The 10,659-nt window shown below is 41.6% G+C and overlaps 2 protein-coding genes across 2 annotated transcripts; both read right to left on the bottom strand.

The window, feature by feature from the left end:
- Positions 1 to 610: 610 nt before the first annotated feature.
- On the bottom strand, positions 611 to 9,300 carry LOC124017936. Its single transcript, XM_046333169.1, has 6 exons — positions 8,714 to 9,300; positions 8,309 to 8,366; positions 7,917 to 8,064; positions 7,785 to 7,821; positions 7,264 to 7,547; positions 611 to 1,895 (listed from the first exon to the last, which is right to left on the bottom strand). The coding sequence occupies exons 1-6, from the start codon at positions 8,900 to 8,902 to the stop codon at positions 1,664 to 1,666; spliced, it is 948 nt and encodes a 315-aa protein (XP_046189125.1). The 5' UTR covers positions 8,903 to 9,300; the 3' UTR covers positions 611 to 1,663.
- On the bottom strand, positions 2,755 to 4,796 carry LOC124017935. Its single transcript, XM_046333168.1, has 3 exons — positions 3,477 to 4,796; positions 3,200 to 3,287; positions 2,755 to 2,936 (listed from the first exon to the last, which is right to left on the bottom strand). The coding sequence occupies exons 1-3, from the start codon at positions 4,782 to 4,784 to the stop codon at positions 2,794 to 2,796; spliced, it is 1,539 nt and encodes a 512-aa protein (XP_046189124.1). The 5' UTR covers positions 4,785 to 4,796; the 3' UTR covers positions 2,755 to 2,793.
- Positions 9,301 to 10,659: the final 1,359 nt, after the last annotated feature.

The raw sequence follows: 10,659 nt of genomic DNA, 5'->3' as shown, positions 1-10,659 counted from the left end.
TATTCTTGGTCTTACTGATGGTGATTTGACGCTGATCTTATATTCAGTAGTTCTTCTCGACTGTATGTAATGAAACCTAAGATGACCTGGGGTACTAATGTAAGAAATAACACGTAAAAAAAAAAAAACTGCATAGTTTCCTAGAAACGCGAAGCGAGGCGGCCATCTCTGTCGGCGCCGGAAGTATGGCACCCTAACCCTTTTCCTAACCTTAACCTCAGTTTCCTAACCTGCTACGAAAAATTCACTTCGATATTGAAGTGCCATGAAAAGAGAGTTTCTCACATCTATACAGCACCTTCTAATCAGCAGGTTTGCATGGGAGAGAGTTTTGGCTTTCCATGGCGACATCACCATGTGTAAATTGGTTTATAGACCAACGACAAAGAGAGTGCCAATAACAGCTAGTTTTAATTTCCCCTCCACACTGACCACTCCCAGACAGTCCTAGCAAAATTATTGCTTGAGAAAGTTTTTTTTGCTAAAAATACATTTTTGACCATTTTCATCGTAATCTATTACAGTAAGGTACTTAATTGTTACCAGAAATGATTTGATATTGATATAAAAACGTCTGCTTTGGGCCTTAAAAAGATATGTGCACTACATACTCAGAAATCACATATATTTACATTTTAGAATGTATTTGATCAAGAAATAAGTTATACATGTCTTTTTTAATCTTACTCTTAGTTGCAAATAATTAATTTGGCTGTGGTTCATTTGATTTTCAGCACAACCCTGTTTGATAACGTATAGTATTATAGTGACTTCTTGTGGTAAAATGTCAAACTCACAACTAAACTCATTAAAATGGAGGTTTTCTTTACCCTGTCTTATCAAACAGTGCAACATTTGACTGATGAAATAGCATTCTTCTAAAATTCTTACACTTCTAGATGCAAAATACAAGTCACTATTCCAATACTGTTTGATTCTGCCATTTTTGAAATACTATTTACAAATATGAGCGCAAATGTCTGAGATCGAGACACCAACATTTAACATTTCAGTTAAACACCCTTTGGATAATATCAACATTAATTACTTAACAGCTTAACACATACACACCATGCAAATATCAATAAACAGAGGAACACATGCTACAAATAGTTAGTGACTACCTACCAGTCAATTCAATTAGATTATTCAGAAAAATAACATTGTTATAAGAGACAAATTGCCTTTAGACAACATAAATGACTGCATCTGGACACAGGTCAAAACTACTCTGCCGAGCTCAAGTTACCAGCTATGTATGGTTCCAACACTTACATTTATTGAGTTATTGAAAGTATCCTACAAACATTGATCGAATGTGAAAGTGAAAAGGTTTTCTGAAACAGGTGTGTTTGTATTGAAGAACCCTGAGATTGTGGACAGTAGGACTTGTGTGAACAGGTGTGAACAGCCTGAAGATAAGGATGTTTTCCTTTCTCTGTCTTTCGAAACTCAGGAACAGTTTGAATGTTTTTTTATTGTAATTTAAACAATGGTATGGATGATTAAGCTGGATCTTTCTCTCTGAATCAGGAGTGCACTTTCATTCTCCCAATTTTTCCAAAAGCCCAATCTGAGCAACCTTTGCTATAAACCCTGTCTTTCCCATTGTTGTTTCAAAAGTGGAAGATTATAAATTCGATAATCACACATAATGGGCATTTCACAGCCAAGACTTTTTGATCCTTCCCATCAAGGCCATGTTGGCCAGTTTAACCTTCACCCGGTCCCTCTCTTCAAGAGTCCCCTTGGAGGTGCACTCCACAGTAGAGTTGGTCTCAAAGGAGATGGCTGGGACGTGAGTGAGCAGGTGGCCCCCAGCCTTCTCCTGGGCCATGGGCGTGGGAGTCTGCAGGACCAGCCCGTGCGTCGTTTGTTGATGTCGAAGGTAAAAGCTAAGAGGAAACACACAAATATTGACCATATAATGTAATGTTGTTACATGTAACTAACAAGCTTGACTTGCCACCGTGTGGAACATGTATGCTACCATATGTTACTAAAAAGAGCTGACAATATTATAAAATGTAATCCAGGAGTTTATGTTTGAATTCTGGTTCTCTCACAACACAAGTCACTCAGAAAAGCATCTGTAGGCAGAAGCATGCTACATGTACATTTGGCATTTGAAAAAACTACAGCTGTGCTATGCTACCGAATGCAAAATGTATCTGTATCATAAAAGTGTTGTGCAATATTCCCTTTTTTGCCACACACACACATCCTCTCTCTCACTAGGGACAAATGTTTCAGCAACTTGTCCAGAGAGGTTTCAGCTTTAGAAGTGGATCTGCAGCAAAAGTAGACCTTTGCTGCTATCTACAGGTCAAAGGTCAGACTAGCATTCAGTAAAATGTAAACATGGGCGATCCACAGAAAATGGAAATGTGTGTGTTTCTGTTTGAGAAGTTAAACCAGTTAATTCCCTTATAACTGAGTGTCCTGCATCATGTATTATTTTATTGGTTGTAAATTAAATAGTTTATTTTACAGTACATGTATTTTACACTGAATCATTGATATCTGGTTGAATGTTGGTTGTGGGACATATCTGAAGTACTATGTGTGTGTGTTCAACGAATCACACTGTGTGTGGGTGGGGGGGGTGCATGTTCTATAAATTATTCAGGACAACAATACTTTGTTTAGCCTACACCGTGACTATGACTGCATAATAAACTAAACTAAATATACTATGTATTTTCTAATCAAATGTGTTAACAGGGCAACACAAAAGAAGACAAAGGCCATCAATTCAATGCAAATATTACTGTATTAAAGGAAATTGTTGTATTAAGCTTGCTTTGAAAACTGTTTGAATGGCTTGGATAGGCCTATGGAGATGGTGGAAAACATCCTGATTAGAAGGGGACGTTTGCGAGGCTTCTCCTGTTGAGAGGTGGAGGGAAGACCCTCTGGGAGTCCAGGATGTGTCACTATGTTGGGCGACAGAAGAGAGAGAGTTGACATGCACTTTAATTTAGAAATGATGGTATATTGTATTCTTAGTTTCAACTCATTATTACTTTCACAAATAAATGTGAACCAGAATCTTGAGATTTGGAAACTATAAATAATTTTACATAAGCGATTACTATCGATAATATATAATGTACTGTATATAGGGTTTAATATTTTTGCAATAGCAGCTTTGTACACCAATATCTCAAACAGTAAATGTCCTGCTGTATGGACTTACACATGATATCTTCAGCAGTAGTCTGGTCTTTGGATTCAGAATGGCGGGAATTCTTCTTGGAATCCTTCTTGTTTCCCATCATGAATGGCTAAAACAAAAACATGTCAAAACAACTGTCACAGCAGAACAATCTCACTGTAATAACGATCACATCTTACACACCAGCACAACAAGATTTATAAATGGTTTTGGAATTAATGGATGGTTTTACATTTTCTCTAAATAACATTGTTTACTCACATTGACACAATTGTTAACTTAAATAAGTGTGATATACCTTCAAGTCGAATTTCAGTCTGGCAAGCCTTTGTAGGAAAGACAGCTTCCCTCTGGTAGCCTTCACATCTTCAGCCATGAGAAGAGTTTCTGGCCTGGTGGCTTCGAAAGATGTTCTTGAGGCTGCTCTTGATGCCTCGTTACAACTGTGGAGAAGCTCCTTGCTCAATGACTTCACAAGAATCCTATTGAATGTGGAGTCCTGAGTCGACACAGCCAGTTGGAGTATTTTCTCTGAGCCAAACTCCTTCAACAGATGTTTGTAGACGGTGCTGTATACTTTGTGACTCTTCAGGTTCTTGGGATAAGCTTGGGTCTCAGAGCAGCCTGACCATGCACAGAAGGCAGCTATAACTTTTGGAATCAGGTCTTGTGACGTGCGTGTGACGTCAGTTGGGTACAGATCAGTTTGGGTTTGGATTTTTGACAGAAGTCTCACCACTAACATGCTGATGAGGCCGGTGAAGTCATCATCACCGACTAAGTTGTCAGTGGATGGGGTTGAAAGCGAGGCAACATCCGGGCTGGTTGAATTCTGATCACAAACAATGCTCTGAGGTACACCGAAACAACTGATGGTATCCCTTTCCTCAGCATCTATGTTGGCCTCAAAGCCTCGTGCAGCATTGGAGGTCCCACTTGTTGTCATGCTGATGGCGGAGAAAGATGGCAGAGGGTAGGACTTACCACTCAGTAGACTGCCTATATCAGTTACAGTTCCGGTTGGAGATGACCCTCTGCTTTGTGCATCAGAAACCACAGAGTCCATGACCTGGCTTACCAATACTTTGGTAAACAGGCTGACTGTGTCACTAAATGCTGATGTAGAAAAAGAACATGAAATCCTATCTTCAGATACGCTAGCCGGCACACTAACTCCCTGAGCCAAACTCATTGAAGCTGTAGAGGGCACAAGGCTAGGAAGCAAGAGGCGCTTCACAGACTCCTCTGCAAAAAGCTGAACCAGCTTGTAAGCTGTGGGCTTCCCCACCGTCTTGTCATTCCTCTTCAGCTCAGTAAGGACTGTATCGGATGCACTCTTTCCAGCCGCCACTGTCAGAACCAGAGGGGTCAAGTTGCTCTCAGAAATGATGCGGTTGACTTGGTGAGTAAGATCACGTGAGAGAGCACCAATCCTACCCTGAGATATGAGCTCCTCCAGTCTTGCTATTGCAGCTGTTAGATCAGGGTGGAATGCAACCTCCCCTTCTTCCTCTGGATGTACCTCCTTTATGATGGTATCCACTATTGCAGACATGCTTTCCCTGGCATCACACACCAATGTTTTTGGCTTAGTAGATTTGCCCATGTCGATGACTGAGCATACAATGGGCTGAGTAATACTCTCTGGTAAATCAGAAGAGATGGGAGTGCCAGGGAGTGAAAATTCCCACTCTGACTTCTTTGATCTGGCAGATGAGGATGACAACGAGGAGGAAGAACGCTGTGGCGCTTGATAGATCAGTTCCTCACCACATTCACTGCTTACCCTTTCAACATCCTTCAGCATCATTCCAACCACATTCTCTATTTGTGAAAGCGCAGTCACCGTTTGGTCAGATTTTGACAGCTCTTTCTGAATTGAAACCAGAATATGGCTGAGGGTCTTTTTGGCTTGAGCCGTTGTTGCTTTGACTTGATTTTGCCATGTAAAATAATTCCTCATCTTTGTCTTCACATTGTGGTAAATAGTCTTTGCAGTTGTCCAGATCTTCTTCTCAGATACTTCCAAACCAGACTGTGAGCCTTTGGGTGTGGCCTCAGTGTACTCTGAGGTTTTCTCATCACTCTGTTGAAGCATAGAGTCTGCCTGCCATAGAGTAGTTAGAAGACTCTGTGGGTGGGAAAAGGCTCTTCATGTCATTTGTAATTGATCCAACGATTTCAAAAGCAGTTATATCTGTATGCCTTAAGGAAATTGTTGATTTTGCTGGCAACATCTGAGAATCTGTCTGGCTGGAACTGACTTTGCTGGGAAAGCTACTGACTGATTTGATCAGTATTTTTCGCACTTCGTTGGTAGCGTTCATCTGGAACTCCTCACTGGAGAGTTTCTCAATGACTGAGGCTGGAGTATCTCTTAATCCTTCCAACCATGAAGAACCAGACACAGGCATGTCTTCTAGATAAGACATGACACTGTCCAAAAAGCCACAGACTTCAAGGGAGTTGTAAGAGGAACCCTCTGCAACAGATGATGTGCATTCCAAATCTGCCACCTCTGACCTATACATGGTCACAATCTGGGACAAGACCTCTTTGGTGCAGGGCACCATGTTGGAATCACAGAGAGACAGTAATGGTTGAGAGTTCTCACTTTGGCATTTTACGGAGAGAACCAAGTCCTGTTGAGTTGACCACTTGCAGTATTGCCTCACTCTTACTGGTTTCAGGTTGCTCTGGTGTTTTCTCTCCTACAGAGTCAGTTGAATCACATTCATCAGATAAAGAAGATGAACTATGTTCTGATATAGGGGATTCACTCCTACATGGGGAAGGCAAGCTCAGGATTGAAACAGGCAGATCACTGGAGTCAGTATGCTCCAGAAGCACAGCACTGGAGTCAGCTTTTTCCATAAGTTCTTCCCCTTGGACTGAAGCTCCACCCATTCTGAGGAACAATGTCTCCAGCTTTGCCTGAAGTCTCTCGCAGAGTCTACGAGCTGCATGGAAGGGTTTCCGCTTTGTCGTACAGTGTCCCACTTGGGTATCTCTCTGGGTGCTTGTTGGCTGATCTAATTCAGCATACTGCACAATGTCCTTGACATCTTCAACAAAGTTATCAATTATTTTTGATGTCTCAGATTCTACTTTGGTCTGTATCTGTATGAGCTCAGTGGCCGCAGAATCAAGGATCCTGTCAGATGGGCGAGATGCATTCATCAAGCTTGGAGTGGTACTAAACGAATGAGAAGGTTGAACCATACCAGAGATATCGCTCATTAACCTTCTCACAAGAATTTCACTCACAGCCTTTGAGGCTTTGGTCTTGAACTTCACACTAAACAGAGTGCCAAGATTTTGCATCATTGCTTTGCAAGATGTACATATTATGTTCAGCTCCTCTGGAACAGGAGAGTCTTCAACATCCAGGTGCTCCACTACAAGGTCACTGCCAGATGCCAACATTTTAACTTTCACAGCCACTTCTCGAAAAACCTTAGCCAATTCCGGATCTTCTTTTTCCAATTCACCCACCATGTCTGCGATAACAGTCATCACCTCTTTTGTTGCAGGTGGAATGCATGACTCTAATACAGAGGTGGAGCTCTGGTCCTCTGGAGTGGCGTGATCATCAAAACATTTCTGGACCATGTTGACCATTTGTTCAGCAGCCTGGTTACCAGAAGAAATAGGGGAGGACTGCCCTGAAATGGCTCTGCTGATGGTCGCAGAGAGGGCAGAGTTAAGCTGTTCGACCACCACCTTGATAAGACCAACAGTCAGCTCAGGTGGGCAAGAGGACAGGATATTATGATCAGACAGTTGCTCCTGGACACTTTTGATGATTCGGTCCTCTGTCATTCCCAGGTGGACTTTCACTGAGGTCTGGGAACTTTAAAACGAACAAGCAAAGCATGATAATTCCTGTCTTAACTTGGCAAATCAGTCAAGCGTTGTAATTTTAGTATTCTAAATATCTACATGTCCTTTTGATCGCTTTACATGCTCATTAAGGCTGATACATTACATTTTGTACTACATCAGATAGAGTAAATTGCATTGGCTAACACTGGGATAGATGATCTTGGTGAAATCCATACATGAAAACCTTAAGGGGAACATACCTCTTAGAAGAGGGTGTTAGGGACCTGAGATGTTGAGCCCCTGTGCCGCCCTTATACATTTTCTTTGCCAGATATCTAACTTCCTGGATGAGCTCCAGTCTTTCCTGATCAAAGGCAGCAAAGGATCTTGCACTGCCACCCCTCTTGGGTGAGTCAGTGTCGTCGTCAGCAAAGTCCTTTACCCCAAGTACGCGGGCCAGGGCTGGCAGCAGGATCTGCAGGGTGGTCTGTGCGATGAAGGTTACAATTGTCTTGCACAATTTGGCAAGCTGTTCCTTCGTCATCTGTTTTGAACAAACAGAACAAAAACAGTTTTTTCAATGGAACTGTGATGTCAAGTATTCTAGATCGAACAGAATGCATTTGATCAACATTGTTATTCTTGTCTGTGACTGAATTCAAAGTTTGATGAAGTCTGACAGAGAAATGAACATGAATAACAGAATATGACTTGATGGCTAATCTCTGAATTCAACAGATCATTGACACATCAAAGGTCAAAGGCAGGTAGGGAAACTTACAGGGTTTTTTAGTCCTTTGTAGATCACTTGCCACTGCCTAGAACATTTAAAATAAGTGTTTTAGTTAGTGTTTAGTTCCCACTGCACAATATTTCATAAATGTTGAACATTACAGAAAAACTTTTAACATACTCATCAGTAAGATTGCGCAGGAATGAGATGAGGATTGGGTAGGAGTATTCCATCTCATCCTTGTTGCCTGGGCCGAATGCAGCCTTAACAGCTTTCTTCTCCAGGAGCTCAATTACAGATCCTCTATCCAGGTGTTTATTCCTGGAGACTAAAGATGTGATTGCCGTAGAGGAAGTAGAAACAAAATTAAAGAGAAATCAGACGTTTTATCTCTTAATACTCTGATTTCATTGTTTTAGGGTTTTAGAATAGGCCTATTTGAATAAAGCTATCTATGTGACCTTTCTTACTGATTACAGTAGACTACAGTTTCATTGAAAATGGATAGCACAACCTGCACATCACAGACAGAATAGAGAAACAATGTAGTACTACAGAGGTAAATCTCTGACCTGCATCGTTGTCAGTGCCCAGCTTCCTTGACTTCTTGCCACTTCTCTTACATTTTGCCTAGGATAGAACAGAACAGATTCCAGATCTCAAATGATGGCAGACATGTAACACCAGGGCCCGTATACATAAAGTTCATCAGATAAGGTGTGGGCTCAACCTTGCCCAAATAATTGTATTCATTATGATCTCAAATGCAAAACTGATCCTAGATAAGCACTCCTACTCTGAGACAATTTATGAATAGGCTATGGGCCAGGTCAAAGCAGCTCTTAAAACACGTTTTGAAAACAGCCTCTACGTATGTTGTTATCTGATATATATAGCTATCTATGGTATGGCTGCTATCAGGTACAGAGTGTAACCCAGTAGGTCTATTATGTGCTCTGACACTCCTGCTATCTTACCTTCCTTCCCTTCTTGGCCTCCTCTTTGGGCGTGGCCACCGGTTCTTCCTCCACAACTTCCTTTCCTTCCCTCTGAGGATCACCATCCTCCCTCTGTGCTACCTGAAGGTCAGACATTCCAATAAGTAATAATATGTCAATGTCAGAGTAGATCTGTGCAGAGGACATCATAAATAGAGCTACAGCCATTTCAGAGCTAAGCTTGTGACTTTATAAAGAATGGTACATTTGCTTTACAATATGTTATAGCTTTTTACAAGAAATATCCGCTTATATTGCTTCACCCTTTTTTACTTTCCCCCAATATTGTATGAAGTAATTTAGCTTACCTTTTCTTCATCCATTCAAGCTATTTTATATCTCAAAAAGCATGTCCTTGTCTGTGTTGGTTACATTCAAGTTGAGTTCAGGTCGAGAGTGAGGACAATATTGCAGGCAGGGACTGTAATTTAGGGCTACATGCTACGTCATGGAACGTTAGACCTTTATGACATCACAAATAGTATTTTTAGGAAGAGCGCGGGAAAGGTTACTTGCCCACTCAGTAGGTCTAGCTAATATTGACAGAAATTTCCCCGTCAAACGTTTTCGATTGACTACCCCTACGCCTTCCATCGAACATGGTCCTGCCTTTGCAATATTGTCTCTCTTGTGGGTTTACTTACGTATGACATGTAGGCTTACTGTGTCGGATCAAGTTGATTGATCTGTCCTAGTCAGCCTTAGGTTGAACCCAAAATATTCTGGGAAATATTTGTTAATAATATTCATTTCAATATCGTTTTATTCATTGATTTAGTCCCAATCCAATCCTATTGTTGGCTGCCAATCCCCACCAAATATGTCATTGTAGGACATACTGTAGCGGGAGAAAGTGAGAGCTGCAACGCGGACGCGTTCGGTGGCTCCTTCAGTGCAGAGGCAAGCGCGTATGCCAGTGCCACTAAAGCCCGGGCTTGTGAGGCAGTAGTCTACAACGCTGACAGGCAACACCTTGTCATTTTATTAACTCACTAGAATGACCTTGTCTTCTTCATTCATTTCGATTGCACTTCCTTTCGTGGTGAAATTAGTTTTGATTACTATTAACTTTAATCCACAGAGTTTAAGTGTTTATGTTGCCCACGTCATCATGTGATGCTGTGAGCAAACAATTTATGCCCAGCCTTCCTAGATAGGCCTGGGCTGCATAACACTATGAATCTGGGAAAACATAACACTTAAAAAAAAGTTTTACAGTGTCATGTTTTGTCATATATTGTCTTGTCATTATGCTTTCCTTTCTGTTCGTTTCCCTCTGCTGGTCTTATTAGGTTCTTTCCCTCTTTCTATCCCTCTCTCTCCCCCTCCCTCTCTCACTCTCTCGCTCTCTCTTCTCTCTATCGTTCCGTTCCTGCTCCCAGCTGTTCCTATTCCCCTAATCAATCATTTAGTCTTCCCACACCTGTTCCCGATCCTTTCCCCTGATTAGAGTCCCTATTTCTTCCTTTGTGTTCCGTTCCTGTCCTGTCGGTTCCTTGTCTAGAATTCACCGTGCTGTGTTTGTGTATCGCCCTGTCGTGTCGTGTTTTCCTCAGATGCTGCGTGGTGAGCAGGTGTCTGAGTCTGTCTGGTTCAAGTGCCTTCCCGAGGCAACCTGCTGTTCACCTGCTGTTCAAGATCGAGTCTCCAGTTTGTCCTCGTCATTTCGAGTGAAAGTTGTGTTTTTTTGTTTGTATTTACTTTACTGGATTAAAGACTCTGTTTTCGCCAAGTCGCTTTTGGGTCCTCATTCACCCGCATAACATACAGTGCAAAAATAGCGTAGGCCTACTTGTGTACTATTCAAATCCACACTAAAGCCACACTTTTCACACAGATTTACCCAGATTCTGTTGTTTTAGCTTTAACCTCTGTTAAATTCACTTCCCTGGTTAATCTGTCATCATGTTTAGTGTTCTCCATGG

This window comes from Oncorhynchus gorbuscha, unplaced genomic scaffold, assembly GCF_021184085.1.
Source record: "Oncorhynchus gorbuscha isolate QuinsamMale2020 ecotype Even-year unplaced genomic scaffold, OgorEven_v1.0 Un_scaffold_3495, whole genome shotgun sequence".
NCBI classification, from domain to species: domain Eukaryota; kingdom Metazoa; phylum Chordata; class Actinopteri; order Salmoniformes; family Salmonidae; genus Oncorhynchus; species Oncorhynchus gorbuscha.
Note: the sequence above shows the minus strand (reverse complement) of the source record. Positions and strands in the feature narration are given on the sequence as shown.

Excerpts from the sequence above, each read along its gene's own strand:
- LOC124017935 (XM_046333168.1), bottom strand. The coding sequence starts at position 4,784 with ATGGGCAAATCTACTAAGCCAAAAACATTGGTGTGTGATGCCAGGGAA. Across the intron at positions 3,288-3,476 it reads GACTGAAATTCGACTTGAAG|CCATTCATGATGGGAAACAA; the intron begins GTATATCACACT and ends TTTTTGTTTTAG. Across the intron at positions 2,937-3,199 it reads TACTGCTGAAGATATCATGT|TGACACATCCTGGACTCCCA; the intron begins GTAAGTCCATAC and ends CGCCCAACATAG.
- LOC124017936 (XM_046333169.1), bottom strand. The coding sequence starts at position 8,902 with ATGGCTGTAGCTCTATTTATGATGTCCTCTGCACAGATCTACTCTGAC. Across the intron at positions 8,367-8,713 it reads AGGCCAAGAAGGGAAGGAAG|GCAAAATGTAAGAGAAGTGG; the intron begins GTAAGATAGCAG and ends GTTCTATCCTAG. Across the intron at positions 8,065-8,308 it reads GGGCACTGACAACGATGCAG|TCTCCAGGAATAAACACCTG; the intron begins GTCAGAGATTTA and ends TCACATCTTTAG.